This window comes from Plasmodium brasilianum, chromosome 2 (genome assembly GCF_023973825.1).
Source record: "Plasmodium brasilianum strain Bolivian I chromosome 2, whole genome shotgun sequence".
Lineage (NCBI taxonomy): Eukaryota > Apicomplexa > Aconoidasida > Haemosporida > Plasmodiidae > Plasmodium > Plasmodium brasilianum.
This window is the reverse complement of record NC_090115.1, coordinates 1,101,367-1,128,773: the sequence shown is the minus strand read 5'-3', so window position 1 is coordinate 1,128,773 and position 27,407 is coordinate 1,101,367. Positions and strand designations below refer to the sequence as shown.

Here is a 27,407-nt window from a genome sequence, read left to right as displayed (position 1 = left end):
TAAAATTAATATAATAATGTACAATTCATATGGTTTTATTTATTTAATGAGTCATTTCTTTAAACCATCAAAATTTTCCTACGTATTTTGTTTTTTCTGTTTTTTTTTCTGTTATTTGTTTTTGTTTTTAAATAGTTTCAAATACATACTATTTCATACCTTAGGTAAAATAAATTATTTTTAGACTATGTTAAATATAAATACTCCTTATCTTTTGAATTTTATAAAAACATTCTATGTTCTTTTTTTTTGATATTACTTTTCTTTTATTTGATAATATATAAATTTAATACATAACTCTTCTAAAAAAACATTGTGAAAATTCCATTATAAAAATTTTTTCCTAAAGGTATGTACTTAATAACTTTTTAAATTGTTTAACATGCTTTATAAGTTTAATTATGTGACCAAGTTAAATTTATTTTTCCTTTAATAAAATTAATTTTCTTTTTACTGTATTAAATTATACGTGCAATATATTTATAATCAAAATAAGAGAGTTTATTTTTATTTATTATTTCATTATTATTCCACCTATGTAAAATATAATATAAATTTTATTATATTTAAAAATTAACAATGTTTAAAAAAAATTAATGTTAAGCACATAAATTTATGTTCTGGTATATTGAACTGATATGTAAAACTAAGACTAGTAGAAAAATAATAAATTTTTTTTTTATTTATCTTTTTTTTTTATTTTTACTATTTCTTTGCTTTTAAAAAATTTAGTATATAATATTATTTTACATTGAAAAATGCTTTATAATAATATCTAAATTCTGCACATGGTATTAAGGTACAACAGTAAATAAAAATAAGTGCATTACGTATATTAATTATAAATAATGATTTCTTAATATAATGCAAAAAAAAAACTTATATCTTTTTGCACTAGATATAATTAATATATATTATTTATAATGAATAATAAGATTATATTACTTAAACTATTATTAAGATATATATAATATTTGAATAAATCTTATCAATTATATACGCATTATTTCCACCTTTAATGGACAACATATATAATAAAATATATATTTACATTAAATAACCTACAGTTAACGAATATTCACACTATACTAGATGAATATTATTAATTAATGTTTGTATCAACAACATAAAGTTCTTTCTGAATTTATCTTCTTTAAATATTCTTGTTTTATTCATAAATAAGTAACTAAAATATCAAATATTTAATTGACGAGTATAAACCTCTAATTTACTAAGTGTAAATATACTACATCAAAAATTTTAAAAATTGTTCTTATGTTTATTTAAAAGCATATATAAATATATAGCTTAAATGAATTTACATAAATAAATACTAATATATTAAGACATTATAGTAAATAAAGCAAAAAAAAAAAAAAAAAAAAACTTTTGAATACTTATTTAAAAACAATGAAACATTGAAATTAACAAAATTATAAGAAATACATCTTTTTACAGTTTTGTATAGGGAAGACTGTATATAAGTGAATGAATTTATAAAATTTAAGCAATTATATTTATATTTAATTAGTATATAACTAAAAATATCATATATTTTTTTTCATATTAATGTCTTTATTATAAAAAGAAACTAATTATTCAATAAACATTTTACCTTTTTCTGAACTTAATTTTTTCATATTTTTTAACTTTTTTATGGTAATAAAGAATCCCTAATATAATTGTTATTCCTAATATAAAAAAGGATGTGCAATATATTAGAACAGCAAAGAATCTCGTTATGTAAGCATACTTCGTTACTCCTTCTGGTACATTAAACAACCAAGAAAATGAAGAACCTTTCAAAATTGTTAGAAAAGATTCTTTCCATGTTCCCCCTGCACATATATTTACAACTTCAAATAATCCTTTAACAAGTCCGCGACCCAATAATCTATCTAATAAGATAGATATTGATAGCAATACCAACAGTAATAATGGTAATGAAATTCGTAATGCAATTTTTTTACGTACTATTTTCTTGTAAACTTTATCGCTAATAGTTCTGTTATTTTTAAGAAAATCTATGAAATTTAGTTCTTTGAATATTTTTTTTTTCTAAACGAGAAAATTTTTTGGTTTCAAAAACACAAGATTTTTTTTTTATATATGATTTATTGCATCCTCCAATCTTTGACGAACTCCTGTTCATTTGCTTTCCTTTTTCTGTATTCATGTTTTCATTATTACATATGTCATTCTTATCGTACACTTCATTGCGTATCACTTCATTTAAACATACAATACTTGAATCCTTATTCTTCTTATATTTTGAGAGTAAACGAAAATTTCTTTTATATAATTTTCTACAATCATTGTAACTTTCATCCAAAGATTCTTTTAGAGTGCTCTAATAAAAAAATAAAATTATAATTTAATCAAATGTACAAACTTACACTAAAATAAATAATAAAAGTTTATAGTGAAAAATATAAGAAATACAGATAAACTGAATTATTATTATCATACCATACAAATATAATAATAATATATCCAACCTAAATGGATTAACATTCTACCTTTAATAAATAACGGTAATCTAATTTTTTGTCCCATTATATAGATATTCAATATTGTAATGCATTTAGTATGAAAAATATAAACAATAATATAATATTATTTTTAATATAAGAGACACTCTAATTATATATTTAATTTATAAAAAAATTAATAAAATTTATGGAATTATAACGTTATTTACAACAGAATATATGAAACGTAACTTTATATAAATACTGTAAAATTTTTATAAAAGTGTTATTTATAAAAATATAATTCATTTGAACAATATAATTTGAATTCATTTATTCATATTAAAAATATATACAATAATTATTTAGTATAATATAGTATTTTTACAGTTTTCTTTATTTATACTAATGATAATATAAGAACATAATATATGATTTCTTAATATTTCAACATATGGAGTTTAAGTAGTATATGGAATATACAGAATATAGGAAATGCAATTTTTTATATACTATAATAATAATAATAAATTTTAACTATATTTCTTGATTTCTTTTTTTAATTTATATAAATATTTAAAAAACAAATATTATTTCTCAGAAATATTAAATTTAATAATAATAGAATAAATATTACAATAAATGAAGAAAACATATTTTATACAGCATTCTATGATATATTAATCATAACATACTCATTCCTTCATTCTCTTTAATATATATAAAAAGTGAAATTTATATGATATCATCAAATCTATAAAAACATATATATTTTAAAAGTAAATAAATTATAGGTTTTTTTTTTTTATGCATATTAATTATTGAAAATTATAATAACTAAGCGTATTCTTACTATTTATTAACGAAATATATATAAATTCTGCGACCTTACTATTCTCTATATCTTAATGAAAAATCTGTATTCAGAAGAGATTTTAATATAATATAATATAAAAAAAACAAAACAAAACAATAATTTTAGTATTAAATGGATTGTAATAAAAATAAAACTATTTCAGTAATTTATTTCTGCATTCATTCAATGGTGTAAAAGCATATTTTTTCTTATTATTTTATATCCAAAATATAATATAAATTTATATAAAATAAATTTAATCAACAATAAAGAAAGTAAAATAATAGAAAAATAACTATATATATACTTCTTTGTCTTGGTAAATAACTAAAATACTCAATATTATTAACATGATACATAGAATTTTTTCTAGAAGTTAATTTTGCACTAACAGATTTTGATTATTTTTTATCAGCATTCCTCACCCTAAAACAAAAATCTTTTGTGAGCGTATATATATTATTTTCATAAATGAATATATTGTAATAATATATTATGACATTTAATGTTATTAAAAATAAAATATATGGATAAAATATAAAAAAATAGTGTATCTTCTTATAAGAATGATTTATTTATTTGTGGTTCTAAATATATAATACCTTCCATATTGAAATATTAGAAATAATTTAATACATATATAGTATGATTTTATTGTTATTTATGATAACATTAATTATATTATATTATGTATTTCCTTAAAACATTACTTTCGTAAATACGTGTTTATAAAAAACACACGATATATATGCTATGTATAATACGTAATATAGTTGTGCATATTTTGCATTATATATGGAATTATTTTCCTTTATATTAAAATTATATCTTGTTATTCTAAATTTTTAGAATTATTAATCTTTTTCATCACCTAGTTTTCATAGTTCCATTTATTTTTTATTTCAATAAAATATAATAAATGCTCTTAAATTTTTTCAAGATAATTAATTATGTATCAGTAGTCATATTTATAATTTATGTTAATAATATATGTTTACAATTATTAAATTTAAGAATATAACTTATGTATATATTTTTACTTATGATAATTTAAACATAATTTAAAATGATATTCATAAAATCATAAAAAAATGTATTATATATGAGGAAAAATGTCAGATAGCTAATTGCTATTTGTTATTTATTTATTCTTTAATGTTTTCCAATTATCTAAAAATTATATAAGATATTTGTAATTTCATGAATTCCTTTTTTTATATCAATTTCATAAATTTCTCCTCTTATAAGTTATCCTTTCGTATTCATTTTTTATTTTACAATATTTATAATATAATATTTTATTTATATTGTACGTCCGCTGAATGAATTTGACGTTGTTAATGTTTACTTATTATTTTATCTTTACATAGATCTTTATTTTTATAAATATATTCAAAAGATTTATGAATTATTTCATGCGTCATTATGTCATTTATTATTTTTCTATTTTCTAAATTTTCTATTATTTAACAATATATTTCATTTGAAATTTCATATTTTAAAAAGGATAATATTTGATTTTTAGACAACTTTATTTATACTTAATAAAATTAATTAATTAATATAAGTTATATTAATATGCCACATTCAATAACTACATTGGACAACATAGTTTTGTTTTTAAAATAATATTCATTTAATTACATGGAATATGCATTCTGTGTTTTCCAATGAGTACATACCAGACAATATAAATAAAGTAATATAAGTAATAACTAAATTATTATTAATGAAATGTTAATATTAATAAAATAATTCATCTCATATAGATATACAGTTTATTTATATAGAAGACATGTATAAAATTAAAATTAATACATCATAATAATTAATAAAGTTATAATAAAACAGATGGATCACATAATAATTTTTCATTACATATATATTTCCGATCTTTTTTCTTTTGCCTATTTCTTATATATAATTCTCCTAAATATTTACGTAAAAAAATAAATATATATATAAATATATTAAATACGAATATATAGAAAAGTAATGAAAATATATTCCATACACATGTATTAGTAAAAATAATATTTCACTTTAAAATTAAATATAAATATACAGTTATATATATAAGAAATATTAAGATAATTAATTCTCGATATTACCGTTACGCTGAATATATAATCTATAATACGAATAATAATAATGTATATATATAACATCGATATATAGATAAATATTTATTAGAATTATTCATTATCATTTCCTTACTTTTTTAAGAGAAATATTATTATTTATTATTGTTTCTATTATATAGAGTAAAAATACATGAATAATATAAGTAATTGAAAAAAATGATAATATATTTTATTATAATTATTTCATTTATAAAAAATAAAATATATGTTATTTATATAACTTCATAACATAATATATATTATATATTTTATATAAATATTTAATTTAATTAAACTAGAAAGTATATTATTAATATTCTTGAAAAAATAATTTTTTCATCATGTTTTTTTTCTATTTATTTAAAATTATTTTAGAAAACTTATTAAAAATTTGTATATTAAAATTAATATATCCTATAGTTGTTTTTTTATTTATTTAATAAAATAATACTCAACTCATAAAAATGATAACAACGGAAGCAGATGGCAATATAAAATATATTATCCCCTATAGATTCAAGTGACTGCAAGAGGCATATAAACTTTTTAGTAATATTTTATAGAGAATAGTATACCAGAAATATAGCTAATTATGTTTTTCTAAATAATTATATATTTTATTAAGTAAAATATGTTATATTAATCCTAAATTTCTTTGCTAATCTGTAATATTATAGAATTATTTGTAATAAATTATGTTCAAAATAACATTATTATGAATAACGTATAATAATATGAGTAAAGCATTATTTTTGAAACTTAAATATATGTTACTTATATGGTAATTATATTATTTATTGTTTTTTTTATTGAACAGTGGAACATTCCAGGTATTAACCTTTTCATTCTTCATATTATTATGAAAGAAACCACCAAAACACATTATATATAAATTACGAATCTTCTACAAAATGATAACCTATAGTAATTTCTCTATTTTTAGAAGATCTTTCTAATGATCCAGATGATTCTTCAGAAAATATGTTTTTTGTTATTCTTTTCTTTTTATTTATATTATTGTTAATCCAGGGACCAAGGGGACTAAACTATTATATAATATGAAAAAATAATGAAATATATTATGTACGTATATATTAATAATATTATTTAAATAAAAATTAAGCCCAATCTTTGTTCTAAAATTTTATTATTTTTAACGATAATTCATATAATACCTTATACAAAAAAAAAAAACTAATAAGACAAGTTCCCAGAAATGTAAAACCCACAGATAAAGAAGTCTTCAAATCAGGTGAAGCAGTCTTAAATTCAGGTGAAATAGAACAACTATAGATAGTTTTATTTCTTTCACACAAGAACTTATCATTTATATATATTTTAATTTGTTCCCACAATACCTCAATGTGATTTTCCCATACTTGTGCGCTTTCTTCACAATTAGATCCTTCAATTATATATTTATTTTTTTTGTTGTTTAACCATTCATTCAATAACTCACAGTAATCATCATCACTAATACTAAAACTACCACATTCACTACCAGTGCAATCAATTAACCCTGGATATACTTGTCTATTTTTGAAATTATCATAAAGTATGTAACAAATTTTATATAAATCTTTATATTTATCCTCTAATAAAGAAAATGACGGAAATTTTTCATTAAAATCAGAAGGTCCATAATCTTCTTCAAAAAAAAGTCTCAATTTTTCTTTTTTACTTGTTTCTAATTTCTAAAAAGTTAAAGTAAAAAAATAAAACGAAATAAAGTAAAATAATACAAGTGCAAAAAAAAGTTTAAGACATTAATAAGAAATAACATATGCGTCATAATATTCAAATTAGTTCATAAAAATTTTTAGGTATATTAAATGTATAATTATATACTTACCACCATCCTTACAAAAGAATAATAGATGTGATTAAATTATCCATAAGAAATTTTAATATTCCCGCACATAGTTGTTTATATTTTATGTTAAAACATATCAATATTTATATGTTTTCCCGCAAAACTTAAGAAAATAAAATATAAATTTTTTATTAATTATTAATAATAAAATAAATACATAGAAATTTTTAAATAATACTTCTTTTAATAACTAAAAAAATGCAAAACCATTTTTAATATAAAAATGCTAGGAAAATTGATCTTTATATATTTTTTGTATTAATTACTTATAATATATGTCTTAAAGAATAAAGTGCCATTTAAATAAGAATTCAAAGAAAATATCGCGTACTATGAAATTTTACTTTTTTCAAAATACTTATTCAAAGTATTTTTGATAAATATAATTTATTTATAATAATAATAATAATAAAAGTAATAAACTTTTTTATTTAATAATAATTCATAGATAACGAAAAACCCATACTACATTTTAACCTAAGTGCTTTAATATATCATTTATTAGGACATAAATCGGAAGCAAAAAAACAGTAATATATATATTATATAATTGTTCTTATAGTTAGATATATATGACATAAAATAATAATTGAATAATTCTTAAATTTTTTTACCTATTATCACGTATAATTCAAAAAATTTATTAATCCAAACATTTCTATCGCTCCAGTAGTATATTTTATCTGTAAAAGTATTACTTGATCATTTCACCATAAAATTATGTTTACATTATTATAAATACATGCAACATTTACTCATGAATTTAGAGATTAATATAACATAAAATATTCTTTAGAAAACTAAATTTCAAATAAATAAAAAATACCGTACCGATTAATTATATAATTCTAGAATGATATAAACTATAGTTTTGTATAAAATAGCAGAAAGTATAAAATCCATTTTATTCCATAAAACCAAAAAGAAATATAAACTTTCTTATTATTTTTATTACTATTATCAATTCTTATAATAATTCATATATAAAATCCATGAAGTTAAATATAATAATGTCATATGCCCTCATGCAATAATATAAATATTGAAAATCTAAATTTTGTACGAAAATTAACATATTTCTGAATATTGCTCAATTTCATGTTATATTTATCTAAATATAAGTATAAGAAAAATTGTCATAAGTATAAAAGGGGAATTTCTTTCTTTTTTTTAAATAATGTAAATATAAAATATTACTAAATATCTTTAAGTAATATATTAAGTGTTACTTCAAATGATTTTTTTATGTTCATAATGACTTCAAATTTATCTTGTGTGAATATAATTTTTTCATCAAAAATAAAATTAACCAGTTAGATAATATTCTCTTATATAAAGTAGTATTATATAAATATTATAACATTACTAATATTTTTACATAATTGTATATCCTTAATGAACACCAAAAATGTTAAAAATAATGAATTTATAGAGACAATGTATTTTAGTAATGAATAAACTAATATATAATATTCAATTATTGCAAATTATATTTTTAAAGCTTATTGCTCTAAAATTCGTCTCAGGTACTTTTTTATTCTCTCTTTTTTTTTTTTTTTCATAGTGATTTTTCTATGAAAGCGATTAATTTATTTTCCAAAACAAAACTTAGAATTTTTGCAATTAAATTATAAAAATAAAATATACTCTAAAAATAAGTACTTTTTAAAATTCTTTTTCTTTATATTGTAATTACAAATATTTGAAAAAAATATAAATTTATTTTCAATTATATACGATAACGCTACAATGTATTTTACTATTATTTACTTTTTATGCTACAAATATGATAATTTTGTTTAAGTAAATATAATAATGATCTTAATGTAAAAATAATATAAATTTATATACTAAATTAATTATGTATATACATCACAAACTTTTTTCAAAATATAAAAAATGCAATGTTCTATTAAAATGTCATTAAATAAAATTATTTACTTTTTTTTAAAGAATTTAATTTTTTTAAGGATATTTTTTAATATATGTAATTTTTAATAAAGATAAGTTTTATTTTGCAATTATATTTACATTAAAAATATTGAAATATACCACATAAACTTTTTTCTTAATAATAAGTAAAAATTATTTAATATATAAAGCATATTCATTAATATATATATATTTTTTAATTCATTATAAAATTTTCTCTATATATAATATACTATCTATTAAAAAATATTTATTATTAAATTCTTTTTTTACTCTAATATATGCTTTTTTAGATTATCAAGTTACAATATATATAATAAGTATATTGTTCTATTTTTATTTATTTTTGCTACTATTATGAAATATGAGAATTTATTTATATTCCAAAACACAATTTATTATAACCTGAACTTTAATGTATATATTTTTTTGTAAATCCGTCGTTATCCTTTATATAATTTTTATATATTTAATTTAAAATATGTACACACATATATAGTTTTTTCGTAATATATAACTATTTTCCTATTAATACTTAACATTTATTCAACATAATTTTTAGCATTCATCCTCAATAGGAATATTTATATATTTCTGTAATAATTTATAGATATTCATTAAGTATATTCGTGTTTTATCCTCTTTTCCGAATATAAATAAAAATTATAATATTTTAAAAGTATAAAGAATATATTTAAAAAAAATATATTAAGGCATTAATGTTAGAGTGTTTAAGTAGTCTAAAAAAACTTATAATATAACATAACCCGAACATTTTGTATTATGTGATGTTATTTCAATATATTTAATGTAATTTTTGGTAAAATACGAAAATAATAGAACATATTATATTACGATATGATATATGAACCTTCAATTATTTAATCCTAAATAAATGATATTTAGAACAAAATTCAACAAACTCTCCATTAATATTTTTTAATTATTATCCAATTATTTAATCCCTTAATGATATAAAAAATAAATAGAATATATATATATATACTTAAATATAAATTTTCAATATAATATATTTTAATGTAATTTGCTAAATATTGGGTAAATAGCACTAAGATTTACAAAAGTAATACTTCATTTGGTCTAAGAAATTCACTTAATTGTAATTATTTAGAATCTCCAAGTTTGTAAACAGTTAAAAATAATATATAACTAAGAATTACATTATTTCGATATATAAAAGTTTTTACATTTAGACTGTATAAAAAATTAAGTGTGTTAAAACGATTTTTACAATTAATAATTTTTATAACTATTTCGCATAAAATATATTTTATAGAATAAATAATAACATTCTTTTTTCTCTGAAAAAAAGAAAAATAATATAAACAAATCATTGTAAAACATAAGTATTCATGTACACACACTGAATGCAAAAAAACATATTTATGGTTAACAATTATAATACATTTTTTATATAACCTAAATAAATAATCATTTTAGAATTGATAAAAAAAAAGCAAATTATTAATGAAATGGAAAGAAACACTACTAAAATTATATAAATTATTCCATTATATATTAATTTTAACTCATATATATATTTTATTTATAAAATCTACTTTAACATGAATATATATATATAGACAAAATATTTATTTAATCTGAAATAATTTTTTAAAATAAAAATTGAAAATTATTCAAACAGTAAAAAATTCAAATTAACAAAAGAAATAAGAATGTACATTACTACTACCCCCTATGAAACACCCGTATATATATGTGTAATTATAAAACAAACATATTCGTTGCTATAATTGTTAAATATATCACTAAATATATGACTATATGTTAAATTCATCTTTACAGAAAAATTCTTATTACTTCTTATTTATTCTTTTTGTGAACTTAACATTTTCATATTTTATAACTTTTTTATTGTAATAAACCATCCATACAATACATATAACAACAAATATATATAAAGGTAAGCAATAAAACAAAATAGTTGATAGAGTTATTGATTTTGATGCACTGCATTCTCCTATGTTGAACTACGTTATCAAACCCCTCTCTACGTCAACAGTAGACATTCAAGTTACAGTTCCATTTTTGGCGTTTAACAAGCCTAATAAACCCAATAATCTACCCTTTGTAATTTTCTCTAATGAAAGATCCACTAGGTGTAGTATCTATACCAAGAAAAATAACAAAAGTAAAGCAATTCGTATTCTTTTTTTTTTAAGATATAGTTATTTATATTTTTTATCATCATTTATCTTGACGTTTTTAAGGTAGTCTTTATAATCAAGTTCTTCAAATATTTTTTTTTTAAAAACTGGGATGCTTTTTTTCTTTAGAAATACCAGATATACGTTTCTCATTATTTCTATCGTATTCCTCAATATATAACGAACTACTATTTGAGGGTTTTTGTTTTCCATTTGTCCCTTTTTTATTATTAGTTATACCTTTTTTTGTGCCATTTCATTATGTGGCATTTCTTCATTAAAAATTTACGATGAAAAAGTTCTTACCCTGCTCATATTTTGCTAATAATCGATAATTTTTTGTATATAATTTTTTAGCAATACTACATTTATTATCTAAATATTTATTTAAAGAATTCTAAAAAGAAAAAAAAATGTAAATAGTTCTTATTTAAATGAAAAAATATACTTATACAAAAAAAAAAAAAAAAAAGGATTAATAATAATAAACAGTAATAATATAAATAATACAAAGATATTCCAATAAAGTTTTCGCACCTTCTCATTGTAAAAGTGACATATCCAAGTAAAAGTTATATATACAGAAATTTTAAAAAATAAAAACCATATATTGTGTTCCATTATATAGTTTTCTAAAGATGTAATATATTCAGAATGTATTATATTTATAATAAGTATTATACATTCAACGTAAATCGTACTATATGTGTTTTTTCACTTTTTAATTATTATTTCTTCTTAGGTAAATAATAATATATAGATAACTAAAATAGATTTTATAATGAGGACCAAAATAAAACATCTTTAAAAATATATTATAAATTTTTAATATTTACATTATGATTAAAAAATGACATTAAATCATATACAATAATTCTAATTCACTCATAAATATTCAAAATGTATACGTTAATTATTTAATATAGTCAAGTAATTAAAAGTTTTTTTTATATAAACTTTTTAATGTTAAAAAAAATATATGATATATTAATATTTTGAAATACTTATTTAATTTACAGCATTAAACATATAGAATATATATGTATTCCAATATCTTGTATATAAGGATAGTAATTTTTAACTTTAATAATGTTTTCCTATTATCAGTTCTTATTCTAGAATATTACACTTTGAATAAATGAGTTATTTATTTTATAATGTATTAATTGTTGTAACTGTACAATAATTGCAATAATTAATGTATCCAATTTTTAAAACTTTTGCTTTTTCTGAAATATAATACGTTTTTTAGTTTTCTCATATACAGGAACTTTATAATATGGTTTAAAATATATATAGGAAGTTTAATTTATAAAGTATCATTGAATCTATAATAACTTACATATATTTTAAATGTAAATAAAGCTTACTCTTTATTTTTGTTTTATATTTTTAAAAAATTTAATTTTTAATTTAATTTGTACCATTATTTCTAAAGGGAAGATTTTTAAAATTAATCCTCATAAAGTTTTTAATGTTTACCTACATATATATATTTGAAAAAATATTAATATATTATTATGTTAAAAATAAGAACACAATAAAATTAATATACGAATGTTTTATTCAATTACCGTAATTAAGAAGAATTCCAAATAATATATATATAATAATGACAATATATAAATTATTATATGTAAACTAGACCTAATGCAGTGTAACAATATATTTTACCAAAATATATTATTTAGTAACTTTTATCGTGATATTTTTTGAGCTAATAAATTAGTTTTATTTTATCTTCTACAAATATATTTTGTCAAAAAAATAAATTTACCGATACAGATAAAGAACATATATACAAATAAATGAAAATTCTTTTTTTTAATAATACTCATACAATTAGAATGATCTGTTGAATTATTTATACTACGTATGTGATATAAATTAGATAATGACAATTATAAAATGAATATAAGAACAACAAATTATTGTAAAAATCTAAAATATTATTTTTTAAGAGTATCAATTAATATATTAATAAGAAATTATGAACGAAATAAAAAGAAATTTAAAATACTATTTTTAAGTTAAAATAAAAACAGAAAAAAAAATTACAGTATAATATAATCTCTTACTTTCATAATGTAAAAAACAACGCACGTTAAATTTTAATTTAAAAATAATAATTCTTTTTCTTAATAATCTTATAATATTAAATAATTTTTATACTAGAATATGATAAAATATATAAACCAGAAATATTACAGTTATAACATAAATTAATAAATGAATTCAATACAATAATATTAATTGTGATGATATATATTAATTTTAACTCATATATATATGTTTCTTATAAGAATCTAATTATATACAGAAATGCATATATTACATGATGTTATTTTATTTTGTTTCAACAATAATTTATAATAAAAAATGACAATGAATAATGCGTTCAAATTTACCAATAGACAAAGAACATAATTTATGAGTATTAATTATAAGGATTACGTCCTAAACACATGTATATTAATAAAATTGTAGAAACAATGTATATGTTTATTAAGTATATAAATTAAAGATATTACATATAACGTTTCATATTAATAACGTATATAAAAAAACATGTTTCTTGTTATTCACCCTACTCGTACATCGCTTTAATTCTGTTATATTTTTCGTTATTTCTTAAAATTTTAGGAATTACTATTACAAGTATAACAACTAATATAATGATAATTGTGCTAAATGCTATTAAAAAAAAATGATATTTTGCCGGACCTAAACATGTTTCTATAGCTGTCCACACATCATCCATATGTGGTAATTTTTTAATCGCTTCTCCTGCTTTTTTTAATAGTTCAAATCCTTGTAATATGGGTAAACCTATTCCCAACAAGAAGAAAAGTAAAAATATGGCACTTCCAATTCTGTAACTTTTAAATTTTATTTTTTTTAAAGATATATCTCTAATTCTCCTCTTTTTTTCTAGAAAAGCATCATAATCTTTTTTTCTTATTAATTTTTTTTCAAAGTGAAAATGTTTTCCATCAAATATTCCATTATTGTAATCTATAACTTCTGTATAGTACTGAGCTTTATTTAATAAACTTTTGTTGGATTTCGTGTTTTTTTCTTTATTCCGTTTCTTATTATTAGTTATAAATTTATTTTCTTTTTTATCATTATTTTGAAAAAATTCGTTCAAATATATGTTATTTGAATCTTTATCCTCTTTACATTTTGCTAGTAATCGATAATTTCTTTTGTCTAATATTCTATACTTCATAAAATTCTCACCTACAAATTTGTTAAACGTTAACTAAAAAAAAAGATTATTATTCAAATTAACAAATATTTTAATTGTAAAAAACTGTATTAATAAAAAAAAAAACACGGAAATTAAGTATAATACAATAACATAACTAATATTATCATACCCCATCATGGTTAAAAGATAAAATACTCTTTAAAAAAGTAAAAGTAGTTATTATAATAAATAAGATTGGATTAATTTTTAGTTCCATATTATATATCTATAATATTATAAAATACAAACTAATGAATAAATAATAACATAATATTTTTTATTATTAATACTTTTTGCTTTTTAGTAAGATATTAATAAAATATATACAACTATAATGTACAATTAAACAACTACATATAAAAAGATATATAATAATGTATTATATATTTTTTACCTAAATGTTATATAAAAACAAATTGTATCATTAAAATAAAAGAATTTGAATTCATTCATAAATATACAATATATATAATTCAACTTTTTATTTAATGCATTATTAAATATTTTTTATTATATGGAAATATTCAGTTTATAAGCAATAGAGAATGTATAGAATATATATATATATATATATAATACGCTCCTCTATATATTAAAATGCTTATTAAGCTACTAAGGAATTAATCCTGTTTTTTATTACTAATTTTACAAGCATCATATTTTAGGACAACTATATTTTATTCTTAATAAATATTAATTATTAAAGCGTGAAATAGCAAATAAAGAAAATATTTTGCGTTGTGTTAATTATAATCCATGCTTTATTCTCCTATTATTCATAAGCAGTTTTTTTGATATTCTAAATATAATTAAAAAAATATAATTTATAATGTAATATCTAATTTACAAGGAAATATATTCATAAAGAAATCCAAGAAATAATTTCTTATGATTATGCATTTATTTTTGTAAATTATAATTTTTATAATTAAGTCACTGTTTAATTGTAAATAAAATATTTTTAAATTTATCCATTTTTTTTTTTTTTTTTCCTTATTTATATTTTGAATATTGTAATTCAATTAGAAAAAAAGAAAATCGTAAAATTACGAGAGAATTATTCCTTACATATACGCGTATACGTATTTTTTTCATGTAATAACATATTTTAACGAATTATAATAATACTTTATATTAAAAAAAAAAAAATTAATATGCATTGATAATTTTAGTGAATAAAAGAAACATTTTTAAGTGTATGTAATTGTGAGAATTAAGCATATATTAATATTATACTAATATTTTAATTTGAATTTATGAAAAATAAAATTTAATAAATAAAAATAAAAGAAAGACATTTTCATGCTAATACTTAGATATTATATTCGTTTACTTAATGTAAGAAAAATAGTGTAACATACAAAACAAGCTTTATTGTAATCTATTTGGTAAAACAAATAATATTTTTTATATATTACGTATAATGAACAAAATTTTCATTTTATTTTATATTAATAATGACTACATAAATGTAAATGAACTATTAATTGTCTATAAATACTATAAATACTATATATATTTATGCACCTTTGAAAATTTATTAACTCTTAATACAAATATAGATATAAAAAAATGAAAATATATATAAAGAATAGATACAAATTATTACATTGTTGTAGAAAAAATAATTATCTTTTCATTACCCTTTATGATAATTGGACTTTTTATACGAATAGGAAAATATTAAAAATGATAATATTATGAAAAAGCAATGGAAAATAAAATTTATGTGTATTATCTGTTAGTATATGCTTAACTTTAATCCATTATATTATTCTTTTAATCATGTGAATATTAAAAAAAATAAATATTTAATTTACCTACAAATTTTCAATATAATATAATTTAATTTAAATTTCCAAAATGGAATTAACACAATAATTAACCAAAATAATAAATAATGAATTTAACTATTGATTTAAATGTAAAGATATGAAACATATAAACTCTTAAGGAGTGTAAAGTTATATTTGTTTAATAATTATGTTTTTTTATTATATTTTAATGACCTAAAATGAATACCATAAAAAAATATAAAAATATTGTAAAAATATTTGTACTAAAATTATGCTACACAATACATTTCTGAAAAAACAAATATTAAAAAATAAATATTTTTTTTTAAGTAAATATATATATCATTACAAGAAAATATACTGTCCTCCTAATGTTAAATTCTAAAGAAAACTTATTTATCGCTATTTTAAAACTAATTATACATTTTCTTAATAACAAGAAAAAATAATCATTTTAAACTAGAACGATATAAAGAACACAAAAAAACCTTTTATATCAAATATGTATTATCACAATTCAAATGATTTACATGAATTGTGATATAGTATATTTATTTTAACACACAAAGACAACCATTTTTCATAGATATCAATTTAAAAATAAAAATATATATACAAAATCAAAATATTTAATTATGCCAAAACAATAAATTAAAATGAAAATTACTAAATATTAAAATGATCAAATTCAAAAAAAACTTCAGAAAATATGTTTATTCTATTATATACCTAAAATACAACATATATATGTTCAATTCTACTACAGAAGCAATTAAATGTATGCTTAATAAGTGTATGAAGTAAGATATTACAGACATAATTTTATATTAATGACTTCATTACATAAATAAACGTATTTACTAATATGCATATTATCTTTTTCTGTATTTAATTTTTTCATATTTGTTGACTTTTTTATGATAATAAATAATTCCTATTATTACAGTAATACTTAATATAATGAAAGGTACGAAATATATTAGAATACGGAAAAATTGTCCTAATATGCATGCATCACTAACACTATTTGCTGTATCACACATAATACATGTAGCTGTGCCCTCAGAATCAGATACACTGTGTTTTAAAAACCCTCCTAAATTTTTCAAAACTGATAAAAATGATTTCCATTCTCCTTCGCTTAAGAGTTTTAAAAATTCCTTGTTTAATCCTAATTCAGACAATAAAGTACTTTTGGGTTTTACAGAATTCAGTGATATTTCTAGTATAAATATTATTAATAAAAACAAGAAGATTAACACAGGTAAAAAAATTCGCAATCCGAATTTTTTAAGTATTATTTTGTTGTAAATCTTATCACTGATTGCCTTGTTATTTTTAAGAAAATCCGTATAATCAAGTTCTTTGAATATTTTTTTTTCGGTATGAGAATATTTTTTTGTTTCAAATGTACAAGATTTATTTTTCGTAGGTCTTTTATAACCTCCTGCACACTTTGAGGGACATTCATTTGATCTTTTTTTTTTCCCCAAATCATCCTTCTCATTATTAGTTATATCATTTATTTCATGCATACCATTAATTGACATTTCTTCTTTTAAACATAAAGTACTTGAATCATTATCCTTCTTGTATATTGCTAGTAAGCGATAAGTCCTTGCATGTAATATACTACGATTATTCTTTTTTTCATCCAAAGTTTTTTTAAGAGTACTCTAATAAATAAAATAATGCAAATATTAGTTATATAATAGAATAAAGTATCTAATGGTAAATATAAAGAACTAATAAAAATTAATCGAAAATAATATAACTATCACTAAATAATATTTTTATACTATATAAATACAAAAATGACATATCCAACATAAAAGGATAAACGTAGTAATTTTAATAAAAAGTGTAGTCTTAATATTTTGTTCCATGATATAGATCTTAAAAGCTGCAATATACTTATCAAGAATATAATTATGACATAATATTCCTTTAATTATAGAGGATACTGTTATAATTTATTTTATTTTTTAATTTTTTTTTCGTAAAAATATGTTAAAATATACATAACTTTAATTTATTTATAAAAGAATGAAAGAAAAATAAATTATAAATTTTTGGTTCTAATATTTTTTATAGTGCAATAAATTTAATTAATATAATACAAAATGAATTCATTAATAATTTTTCAAAATATATAAATTATTTATTTTGTAATATAATTAAACATTTTACTTTTAGTTCTTTTCAATATAAAATAACAAAATAAATATATGATTTATTTATATTACGAAATATTGATTATATATAGAATCTAGAATGTACAGAATATAGATAATACATTTCTCTATATTTTAAAAAAAAAGTATTACTGATTTCAAGGATGTATTCCTATAAATAATACAAATTTTATGAAAATTATATTATCGAAAAAAAACGTTATTTCTAAAATAATATTAATTATTATACCTAAATAACAGCAGTAATAATAGAGAAAAAAATATTTTTTAATAGTTTTTGTATTATTTTATCTATATTTTCGGCAACAGTTACTAGCAAACGTATGCATTTTTTATAAGCTATAATATATTTTTAAAAGAACATATTTATAAAAAGCCAAATAATATACTAAAAAAGTATATGTTTCAATATAAATGAAGTATAATCTTTTGTTTTGTAATTTAATTTTTGAAGAATATAGTACTTCGTTATATATAATTTATGCTATTATTCATAAATTAACAGATTGTAAAATTATAGACTATTATTTTCTATTATTAACTTAATATATATATTTGAAATTTATATAATACAAATATAATAAAGAATGCATAAAGTACATTCATATAAAATGTATTAACATATGTACACTGTTGGTAAAATAATATACTTTAATTATTTCAAAGGTAAAAATGAATATAATTTGTTCTTATCCATTTATTTTATCAAAGATACTTAAGTCTTATTTACAAGAAGCATTGACTCCCAAAATTACGTAATATAAAAGGAAAAATAACAAATATCTTTAATCCACTCATTTAAAAAAAAAACTTTATGAATTATAAAATTCATTATGTTAAATTAATATTTCATTCATGAAATCAGATTTATATTATTTCTATTAATAATTTCATACTTGTACAATAAAAACAAAACTAAAAATTTTTGAAAAATATTCTTATATCAGATAAGCCAAGGAACATGCAATTCTCATAATAAAACTTTTATAAAAATATTTTGTTACATTTTCTTTTAAATAAAAAATACATATCAACCGAGAAAAACATATGTTTCTCTTCTTACTAAATGAAAAGCAAAGTAATGCATTAAAATTAGAACTAAAATATAATAAATTTATTACAAAAGTTATACAAATATTCTTTTACAATCACATGAAAGAAAACAAAAGAATAATTGAAAATGTAATTTATTTCTACTAGTTAAGTTATATTAATTATAATTTTACATATTAAATTAAACTATCACATATGTTTTATAATACTGAGATATATTTAAGATTTACAGATATAATTTCTTCAATTATTTACATAATATTCTTAATATTGGGCAATATAAATTTCACATTTTTATGAATCATAAAAGATATATTATATACATATATATATGTGCGCATTTAGGTAGTTGAATAACCTTATAAGTATAAATTAAAATACAAAAACAAATATACCGACACAAGAACTGTTCATATAATATAATATATATTTCTTTACATTTATTTATAAAAATATATTTATATATTAACTAAGGTACAAAACTAAATTAGTTACATAAAAATTTTTTTTTTATTTATAATTTATAACATTACTAGACACCCTAAAAATATTATTTCTAGAAACAATATATTTGTTATAATTATTTTTTAATTCCATTTCTTCCTACATCAACGTATTATTAAGAATTTTACTACTATATAATTATCCATTAAAATAGTTAACAAAGTAACGAACGAAAATACATTTATATTTCTCATCTCAGAATTAATCAATATTCCTATTACTTCTGTTACAAATATTTATAACAAGTTCCCTAATGAAATATGCTATAAAAAAGGTAATATATATACTATAAAATTAAATGCTAATAACGTACTCATACATATTAAATATTTTTAATTTGTTTTCTGGGGACTAAAGTTATATTTCCTGTATTATAATTTTAGAACTAAATGTCATACATAAGAATTTTTCAAAAAAAAAATATATTTATCACTTCAAATGACCTACATAAACATTTAACCAACTGCTGTCTGTCTTTTTATCTTCAGCAGATAAATTATAATTATCAGTAAACTAATATTCACCATTATATTGTCATATAATATTACCATCCATATTGTCCCAATTATAATATCCATTCATAAATAACATATATAAAGTCCTATATTATTTGTATCTTTCTCATATTCTGATAATAATAAGTAATTTATTCGTAAATAATGTTCGTTTTTAAATTTTCTAATTATATAAAAACTTATAAAGTCAATCTACAAAGAAAATAAAATATTTTTATTATTTATAATTTGATAAATATAATTACTCATAGAGAATATTTTATTATAAGCATATATCTACACATAAGTGAAGCATAATAAAAAAAAAGAAAAATTAATACTATGTTATTATAGCGCATTAGAAAAATATGAACATATGCAAATAAAAAGGATAAATGTAAAAGTTTTAACTAAAATAAATTATTCTTTTGTGACCCTTGTTAGAATAATTTAATTTCGTAGCATATCTATATAAGTATAAAATTCTTTTACTTACAAAATTAGTGTTAAAAGGGTATAGTTATTTGTAATGTTATTTAAATAAATTTTGTTTTTTAAAAAAGTAAAAAATTACATAAATAAAATATAAATACAATGTAAAAAAAGGAAAAGATAAATTTAAATATATTTTTTTTATATATATCATATAATGTTATTTATACAAAGAGCAAATACAGATAAAATATTTTCGGTAAAACTAATTTATTAATAAATGTTCCAAAAAAAAAATATATATATATATGTATATATATAAATATACTAGTGCATTTACAGAACAATCCCAAATTTTTGTCAATAATACTTTTCATAAAAAATACAAAATAAAATAAAATTTTAGGGATATAAATGTTATTTTTTATAATTATAAAAAATATACAGTGAGAATAGGCATATTAGCCTATATAATAAATATATTTATTAAATTCTTGCTAATAATCCTAATAATAATCTTAGATATTTGTATATTATATACATTTTAAACATTTTTTAATAATTAAAAAAACGATAAATTACTTCATACTATGTAATGGTATTCATAGTGTAGGAAAAAAAAAAAAGAACAAAATTTTTTTTTATTACACAAATTATAATCTAACACGTGCCATATATGTACAATATATAAAACATTTGTACATTAATTAAAACATTCTACTCTAAGGTATAATCCAATAATACTATTTTTATATTTTAAAAATTTCTATCCACGTTCATTCTTTTATATAGTTATATTATACTATTACATATGGAACAGCAAAATTCATATATAATTTAAAAAAATATATTTTTATATAATACTAAAATATAAATTATTATATTCAAGTATAAAAAGACTTATATTTTGTCTTTTCTTTTATATTTTGTAAAAAAATATAAATTTATAAGTTTTATAGAAATTACGATTTAAAAAAAAAGAATAAAAAAGTAAATGTACAAATAAAATCACTAATAGTAAATATGGTAATTAAAAAAAAAGAAAAATAATAAAAAAAGAATATTTTAAATAGAGTAATTTAGAATATAAAATGAAATAGAAAAGAAACAAGAACATATAATATATAAAATAAAACATAACACAATTAATGAAAATTCTTAATGCTTTATATTTCTTTTTTATAACACTGTAGGTATAAAATAGCATACTTATTTTCTATTAATCTATAAATAAATATTACCAAAATCATATATTAAATGATGGATTTTATGTAATTAAAAAAGTATATATAAAAACGTGAAATTTTTAATATTCTACATAATAGATATTGTCCTACAATATTTCACAAAAATAAGATAACTATTTTTTATTTTATACTTCCATATATATGTAGGATATATATTTATATGCATTTTATATAAAATTAAAAAGTATTTAGATGATTAATAATTCACAACCATAAACTATTCTATTACTTTCCCTTAGTTTGTCGTAAATTACCAATTTATACTTATATAAAGAAATACAAACGCGTATCATAATATCTAATGCTATAAATTTTGAGGACAAAATGATAAAAAAATTGTAAACATATAAAATTTTAGTTAATAAATATATTCTATATTCTCATAGAACTGACTGAGGTGGTTATTTTTGGAGTATTTATTTTTCTCTAAATAATGTTTTTTGTATTTTATACCTAATAAAATATTCACGAAATTTTAAATTAATTATTTTTATTAATCTAAGAAAAGTATCATATATAAATAATTTATATTTATTATAGAAATATTTAACTTGTATTTAAGTAAATATATATATCATAAAAGTATAGTATTATTAAAAATATACGTACGGATATATGTAATAAATAAGAACATTTAGACATCTTAAAAAAATACTATATATGATGGATAGAAAAAAAATATATTATAATACTAATAAAATTTAAAAATATATATTAATCTTCATATTACATATTAAAGTATTTAAGTATACCATTGTGAATTCACAAAGATTACATATTTCTTCAATATTTTTCCAAGATATATTTTTAGTAAGAATACAATAAATTTTTTAAAACTCTTTAATAAATACATTTCTGAAGATAAATATTATTCCAATATATAGTGCTACGAACACTTTTTGATATCAGATAATATTTTAGAGTGTCTATGTAATGATAAGTAAACACTACAACATATATAATAGCGAATATTAAAACTTCATACAATGGATTTATAAAACAAAGAAACAAGATTGATAACATCAAAATTGGTGAAAAAAATAATATTTGTATATTGCATAAATTTATTTTATTATAAATATTTTAATTAAATTTCTGTCTTTTTTATTTTTATCTACATAGCACAGTATGTCCAGTATCCAATTTTCAAAATATGTTTCCTAATTTCTTTGAGATATTTTGATGTAGAACTTATTTTTTTACTAATAAATTTATTCCTATTGACATCCCTTAATTTATGTATTGAATGTTTTAATAATGATTTAAGTTTTTCGTTATACTTTAAATTTAATTAGTCCTTGTTTTTTCTTTTGATAAATATTTCCTCTAATTTATACTAACTTACGACTGTTTTTTTCTTTTCTTTATTTCATTATTTATTATTTGATGATTTCTTTTTTTTCAAAGTTACATTTCGTGCTTTAAATTTTATTATGTATTGTCTAATAATATAACAGTTTTCTAATACAAAGAAGATACTCATTTGTTCACCTGATTTATAGTTTTACTAATTAGGAAGGAAATATCAGACTAAACATATATTTTGTCATTTCAGAATGTATTTTACTTTATAAAAAGTAAATATTTTTACAAAAAGGAAGAAAAAAATATAGACAATCTAATTATATCATATTATTGTAAATGTGACAAGTTCATATAAAAAAGACAAATTAATAAATTTTTATGATGAGAAGCTTAATTTTATTTTTCGAGTCTTTTCTATAGTAATCATAAATTTACTACGGAATAAAGTGTTCAGTATACTGTTCATACTTCTATTTAGATCGAAGTTTTTATTTATTCCCTTATAATATTTTACTCATCGTTTTTAATTTATCGAAATTATTTATTAAAATATATATATATACTTATATATGTACACATTGTGTATTGGACAATAAAATAAAGAAGTAAAATATAATAATAAATTAGTAACACGTACTTATATATTTACTTACGAAACGTCAACTTTACATATATTTAACTTAATTTATAGAAATTAGTTACTTAGAGAAGTTTCAAATTAAAAATTTTTCTAATCAAACTATTTTTTTGTAGAAAATAATTTCAATAATAAAATATTTCCCTTCATTTATATATAAAGGAAGTTATTTTTTTATAATTATAAGAAAAATATTTAAAAAAATTTGGTTATCGCCTTTTTTTCCTAACTTTTTTTTATTTTTCCTAAAACATACTATAATTTATTTAAATACATGAATATTACTATATCTGCCGCTATATTATATAACTATGCTATAACGATATGCTTTCGCTGAAAATAAAATGTCTAAGGCATCAAAAAAAAATGACTAAACAAATTATTCTGCTTATTTCTAATATTAAATTTACATGGAATACTAAACTTTTTATAGAATATATAAACGCTAAATTAAATTTAATTTTTTAGCAAACATCAATATTTTCTATTTTGCTCAATTTTAATATCGTAGGAAGATAAAAAATATGTTCATTTTCGTTCCTGACTTTAGAAATCTACAATATTTTCAACCAATTCAGTATTTAATTTTTTATTTTATTTAACTCTTATTTTGGTATTAGTAAATAAAAATGTACATATATATTCATGCAAACGTTAAGTTTATTTTTTTCTAATACCAAATTAATTAATTTATAATTAACAAATATATAAAGCTAATAAAATAAAGTAAAATACAAATAAGATTATTAATTGATTAACCATAAATATTATTATGCATTTTTCTTTTTATTTACATATTTTCAAGGATAAATATGTTCATAATTTTGTTCTATAATAATAAATAAATGCTAAAATATGGATAATAATAACAAATAAATCATTTTTATTCTTTTTATTCTTTTATATATAAATGTATACAAAAGTTCACATATAAAGTAAAAGTGCAAGCTGCTTTTTTTTTCTTTTTTTTTTTTTATATTTTTTTTATCATTTATATATTTTCAGTATTATTAAAAATAATAATTACCCACGCTTAAATTTTAATATATATTTTTACATTTAATACTTTATAGCTCTAAGTTCGTAAAATCGTATTTTAAATAAAAAACTTTTATAAATTATGAATATAATTTTTTATTATCTGTAGCAAAAATAAATGTACAGCGAAAATAAAATAATAATATATAAATGAATAAAATATTTCATATTAATTCAGTATAATCGTTCTTCTTTCTAAAGTTTTGTTTTTCCTCTTTCTTGCTAATTTTTATCTTATAAAATAAGAAATCATTCTTTGAAAACTTCTCTAAAATATATTTAAAATTTATTTCATTTTAATTTATCAATTTTTTTTGATAATGGCCTTCTGAGTGAAAAAATAAACATAAAATTATTTAAAATAAGAAAACTTGTTAAGTAAGAAAAAAAAAAAAATTGAAATAAAAAAAATATTGTACACAAATAGCAGTAAAATCTTAGAAAAAGAAAAATTTTATTTTTAAAATATAATATTTAATTTAATTGGTTTTTTTCTCAATATATCATTTTCTATTTGCATTTATGTAACATTCAAAAAAAAAGGTATAATAACGGATTACATGTTATAGTTTTAATATTTTTTTATCACTATATTATTGAAAATATTGGATTCATATATAAATGTATATGGTGTGCAAAGAATCAATAGAGCTAGTTGTTAAATTAATATACAAAAAAAATATTTTATTTATTATTTATAACATAAAAATAAAACTATATATAAGTTAAATAATTATATTTAGTCAGCTAAGTTATTAATAATTGCATTTAATCAAATGATGTCTAAAACTCGTTATATATATATTATAAATGCATATAATATATTATAATTTTGTTATTATTATTTATATTCCATATACGTTTTAATTAATTTTTAATAAAAATAATTTCAAAAAACATTACATTTGACTAATTAATAGATTCTTTCTAAAAAAATTTTATCATACATTTTCTGATATATTTAATGATATAAGCTCTAAAAATATTTTGTAAATGTATTCTAGTGCATATATTATTACTACAATTTTATCTAATAATATATCCATATTAAAACAATATTTTATGAATATATTGTATACCAATATATATATATATCTTTGCAATAAAATATTTGTATGTTGAACTATAATATTTATATGATTTTTTTCATTAAATACTTATTAAATCCATTTTTAGTTGTTTTATTTTAATAATAATAATTAATATTATTGTTAAATATTTCTTTAACTTAAATATATATTTTTTAATCATAACATATTTTTAAATGTATATTTGTCTTGTTCCACCGTAGTTCCACTGTTATATTTACATAAAAAAAAAAAAAAAATATAAAGGCTTTATATATTGGCATAACAGTAAATAATTAAGACAATTTGTATATTTACCATTTATATATTATCTTAATTATCATATGTATCTAATATCTCAATTATTACATAAGTTTTCATAACTTTAAAGAAATACATTATAAAGGCGAAATACAAAAATGTGAATCTTTTTTACTAAAGCTTTTATTTTTTCCTGTCTTATATGTACATTAAAATATACATACAAAGTATCTTAGTTATTATACTTAAATTTTTTCCTTTTCTTTTTTATTTTATGTTTCTATATGAAAGAAAAATTTAATTCACATAACATATAAATATACATTTTTTGAATGTTTAATATGAATTTTTACTTTTATTCAACCATTTGTTATAAATCAAAGAACAAGGAATTGAACACAAATAACATATTAAACGTTAAATTTAGTAGAATATTAAGTAGTGAAGCAATAGAATCGCTCAGAGATAAATTTTAACTTTAAAAAAAAAAAAATAACTAATTTAAAATGAGAAAGGAATAAAGCATTTAAAAGAAAACCATATGTATTATAGCATAATAAACATTTTCAAGAAGATAATAAATCAATATTCAGTGATACTTATCAAGAAGAACTTAATTATTTTACGGAAAACTCAGAATTGCCGATACAAGGATAATTCTACATTGAAGATAATTTAAAA

At 17.9% G+C, this 27,407-nt stretch overlaps 4 protein-coding genes across 4 annotated transcripts; all 4 read right to left on the bottom strand.

Moving 5' to 3' along the window:
• Positions 1–2,014: 2,014 nt before the first annotated feature.
• Positions 2,015–2,556, bottom strand: MKS88_000806 (uncharacterized protein; the record flags this gene model as incomplete). The annotated part of the gene is made up of 2 exons (XM_067219378.1): positions 2,015–2,350; positions 2,470–2,556. 2 exons carry the CDS (start codon positions 2,554–2,556, stop codon positions 2,015–2,017), a joined length of 423 nt encoding a protein of 140 aa, XP_067075587.1.
• Positions 2,557–6,343: 3,787 nt separating this feature from the next.
• Positions 6,344–7,308, bottom strand: MKS88_000805 (uncharacterized protein; the record flags this gene model as incomplete). The annotated part of the gene is made up of 3 exons (XM_067219376.1): positions 6,344–6,496; positions 6,626–7,144; positions 7,303–7,308. The coding sequence occupies 3 exons, from the start codon at positions 7,306–7,308 to the stop codon at positions 6,344–6,346; spliced, it is 678 nt and encodes a 225-aa protein (XP_067075586.1).
• A 6,723-nt stretch (positions 7,309–14,031) lies between these two features.
• Positions 14,032–14,914, bottom strand: MKS88_000804 (uncharacterized protein; the record flags this gene model as incomplete). Its single annotated transcript, XM_067219366.1, has 2 exons — positions 14,032–14,709; positions 14,828–14,914. 2 exons carry the CDS (start codon positions 14,912–14,914, stop codon positions 14,032–14,034), a joined length of 765 nt encoding a protein of 254 aa, XP_067075585.1.
• A 2,451-nt stretch (positions 14,915–17,365) lies between these two features.
• Positions 17,366–18,379, bottom strand: MKS88_000803 (uncharacterized protein; the record flags this gene model as incomplete). Its single annotated transcript, XM_067219355.1, has 2 exons — positions 17,366–18,169; positions 18,293–18,379. The coding sequence occupies 2 exons, from the start codon at positions 18,377–18,379 to the stop codon at positions 17,366–17,368; spliced, it is 891 nt and encodes a 296-aa protein (XP_067075584.1).
• Between the last annotated feature and the right edge of the window lie 9,028 nt (positions 18,380–27,407).